Source organism: Octopus bimaculoides, chromosome 18 (genome assembly GCF_001194135.2).
Source record: "Octopus bimaculoides isolate UCB-OBI-ISO-001 chromosome 18, ASM119413v2, whole genome shotgun sequence".
Lineage (NCBI taxonomy): Eukaryota > Metazoa > Mollusca > Cephalopoda > Octopoda > Octopodidae > Octopus > Octopus bimaculoides.
In genome coordinates this window covers 49,712,733-49,715,417 of record NC_068998.1, presented here as the reverse complement: position 1 = coordinate 49,715,417, position 2,685 = coordinate 49,712,733, and the positions used below count along the sequence as shown (strand labels likewise).

Sequence of the window (2,685 nt, the reverse complement as noted above, 5' to 3'; positions counted from 1 at the left end):
ACTTGCAGATATTTGCAAAGTGTGTGTGCATGTATATATATATGTATATATTAATAAGTTGGTGTCGAAATTTCCCTAACTAGTTCTGCAGCACGTCAGCTGGTGACAGCACACAATTGCGTGCGCAGTGAAATTTAGTAGTGTCCTCCATAAGGCATTATGCTGAGTGACATCTCTTTGCTTATTTCGCAAGTGGTGAAATCTGCTTTTGTGATAAAGTGTATGCTGTAGTCTGAGATTTTAGCATGGTCAGGAATAAAGAAATAACGTGAGATTTTAGATTAAAGCTATGAAGTCTGCTGCGGAGACATTTACCAAGCTTTGGCCAGTCTGCAGCTACAAGGCATTGGACTATACACAAAGTCTTATGTGCCATACATACATATAAATTTACATGTATATATATATATACCTGCAAAATGAAAAATCCTGTTCAAGGTTCTCGAAATAGTACAGGGGAAACTCGCAGTGTTTAAGTGCTAATTGAGGACACATGTCATTAGACTCTCCACCTAAAAGCAAAAGAAAGATTTTTCTGGTTATATTTAATTATTTATTTGTCCACCAATCTTGAAAATACACAATTTGAATTTGATTTTGTACCAAAGGATATGAATTTATGTATGATAATTTCTGTTTAATAATTTAGAGCGTAGGAATATAAACAGTCATCTCCTTTCTCTTCGTTTAAACATGTATTTACAGAGAATTTGCAATATATATATTATGAATATTAGGTACATTCTTTTAGTTAAATTTTATCAAAATCTTGGAAAATCTAGGAATAAATCTAGGAATAAATCTGCATTTAGCAGCTCAGTATTTCAACATTTTCTTTATAAGATTTCGTAGTGGAATTTATTTTGCTAGTCACTATTTTATATCTTCTCGTGGTATTTAAAAATATTGCTCGTTAAGTGACATTGCCTTATGCTTGAATTTGTTTTAAACGTTTATAATTCAAATATTGTTTGTTGATATGGAATACAGTTGTCACTAGATTTATCGATAATGATAAATATAGGGTATGTTTTTTAGTTATTCATTTAGCTTTCTCTTCGTTAAAGTTAATTACCTTCAACTGCATATTAAATAACAAGTATCGCCTTACACTATTGTATAATCTTTGTAGAGTTTTCTACCAGAAGTGCTTCACAAGTAATTATTCTAACGTAAGAGGTGGATTGAAAAAAGTTCCTGGACTAGATATATTTAATAAAACAATCTTATTTACCTGTTTTAACATCATCACTTCCAAAATAGCCACTTGCACAGCAGCATAAGAGGCCCAGCGTTCGTGTCACTCTTTGAATCCGGCTTGGAAGATGTTTTCCATAAATGTGTTACAGCATTGACCGTTGAAATAGATTTTAATCTTGGGGAAGAGACGGAAGTCTACAAGCGCTTCTCCAGGCAAACAAGCGAGTGTGGAAGCGATGATATATTGTTTTAAGGGAGAAAAATACGAGTGAGGAGAGCTCAGTGACAGGGTCCGTTTTCATAGTGAAGTATCCAATCATTCGCGCTCCACAGATCCGGTCGATGTCACCGAATGTCTTCCCTCAAACGCTTCAAAATGTCATTGATTGTCCTTCGACGATCCTCATGCACAAGCGGATAACGTTTCTCCAGTTTTCCGGGATGATGCTCGTGGCAGCTCTACCCGATCGGACATATTCTTCCAGTGACACCCATTCGATTTTGAAGCCCTCTTGCTACTTGAAACATTGCTGACAACCAATTGCCTCATCGCTGCAAGCTTACCAAAGCATTCCCAATGGTTTTGCTACTTCTGAGTGTGCACGCAACAGTATGCTACCATGTATTGGCGTGCTACAGAACTAGACTTAGTAATTTTTTATACCACCTCATATATCCCTATGATTGGATCTTACGAATGAATTAGCAAAACAATGTAATAACCTTGAACAAAAAGCACTTATTTAACTATCTAAAACTTGAAAATTATATTGACGCTTTAGAATGCAAACAAATTGTTGTAGTAATAGTGTATACTACTAACCTAAATAAACTATTTATAACACTCTGATATGTTGGAAACTGTATCATACTTCTCTCCAAAATTCACTTTAGAATAATCTGAAAATTATTAGCATTGATGATGAAATATTATCGATAACAATGCACCTACTATATTATAGGTAAATCTAATTTAGTCTTTGCATCAAACTATTTTCTCATACAAACATAAGAAATATACGATATATCAAATAGTGTTTACACAGGTTTATTTTCCAGATCTAAACATATCCACACAACACAACAGGCAAAGAAGCCAAATGATTGATTGTAATTTCACTACACTAACACTGACACGAAGAAGATTGATTTTTAGACCTATTGAAAATAGAAAACGTCTCACACACATTTAGCTACTAAGAGCTATAATAGAATTCGAATAGCGATTGTATTTTTAGAATACACATATTCTTTAGACAACGTTACTGACATAGTGACGCTTCCAAAACATAATACCCAAAAATTACTGCTATTTGATCAGTGTGAGTATGTGTTGTTACAGATCCGTACATAAATTAAAATTACCCACAATTCTTTTTTTCTGGAGATTCTACTAGAATAGATGCAAGCGCTATTATGATTTGTAAAAACATGTGACATATTAATAAAAATCTGTAAATTTATAAACATCCAGATCTCTGAGTA

The 2,685-nt window shown here is 33.7% G+C and overlaps 1 protein-coding gene across 1 annotated transcript in view; it reads right to left on the bottom strand.

Moving 5' to 3' along the window:
* Positions 1 to 2,685, bottom strand: part of LOC128249835 (uncharacterized) — a 7,317-nt gene that overhangs the window by 2,711 nt on the left and 1,921 nt on the right. The window contains exon 2 of the mRNA XM_052974379.1: positions 413 to 512. Coding sequence (XP_052830339.1) covers positions 413 to 512 — 100 coding nt within the window. The remainder of the gene's footprint in view (positions 1 to 412; positions 513 to 2,685) is intronic.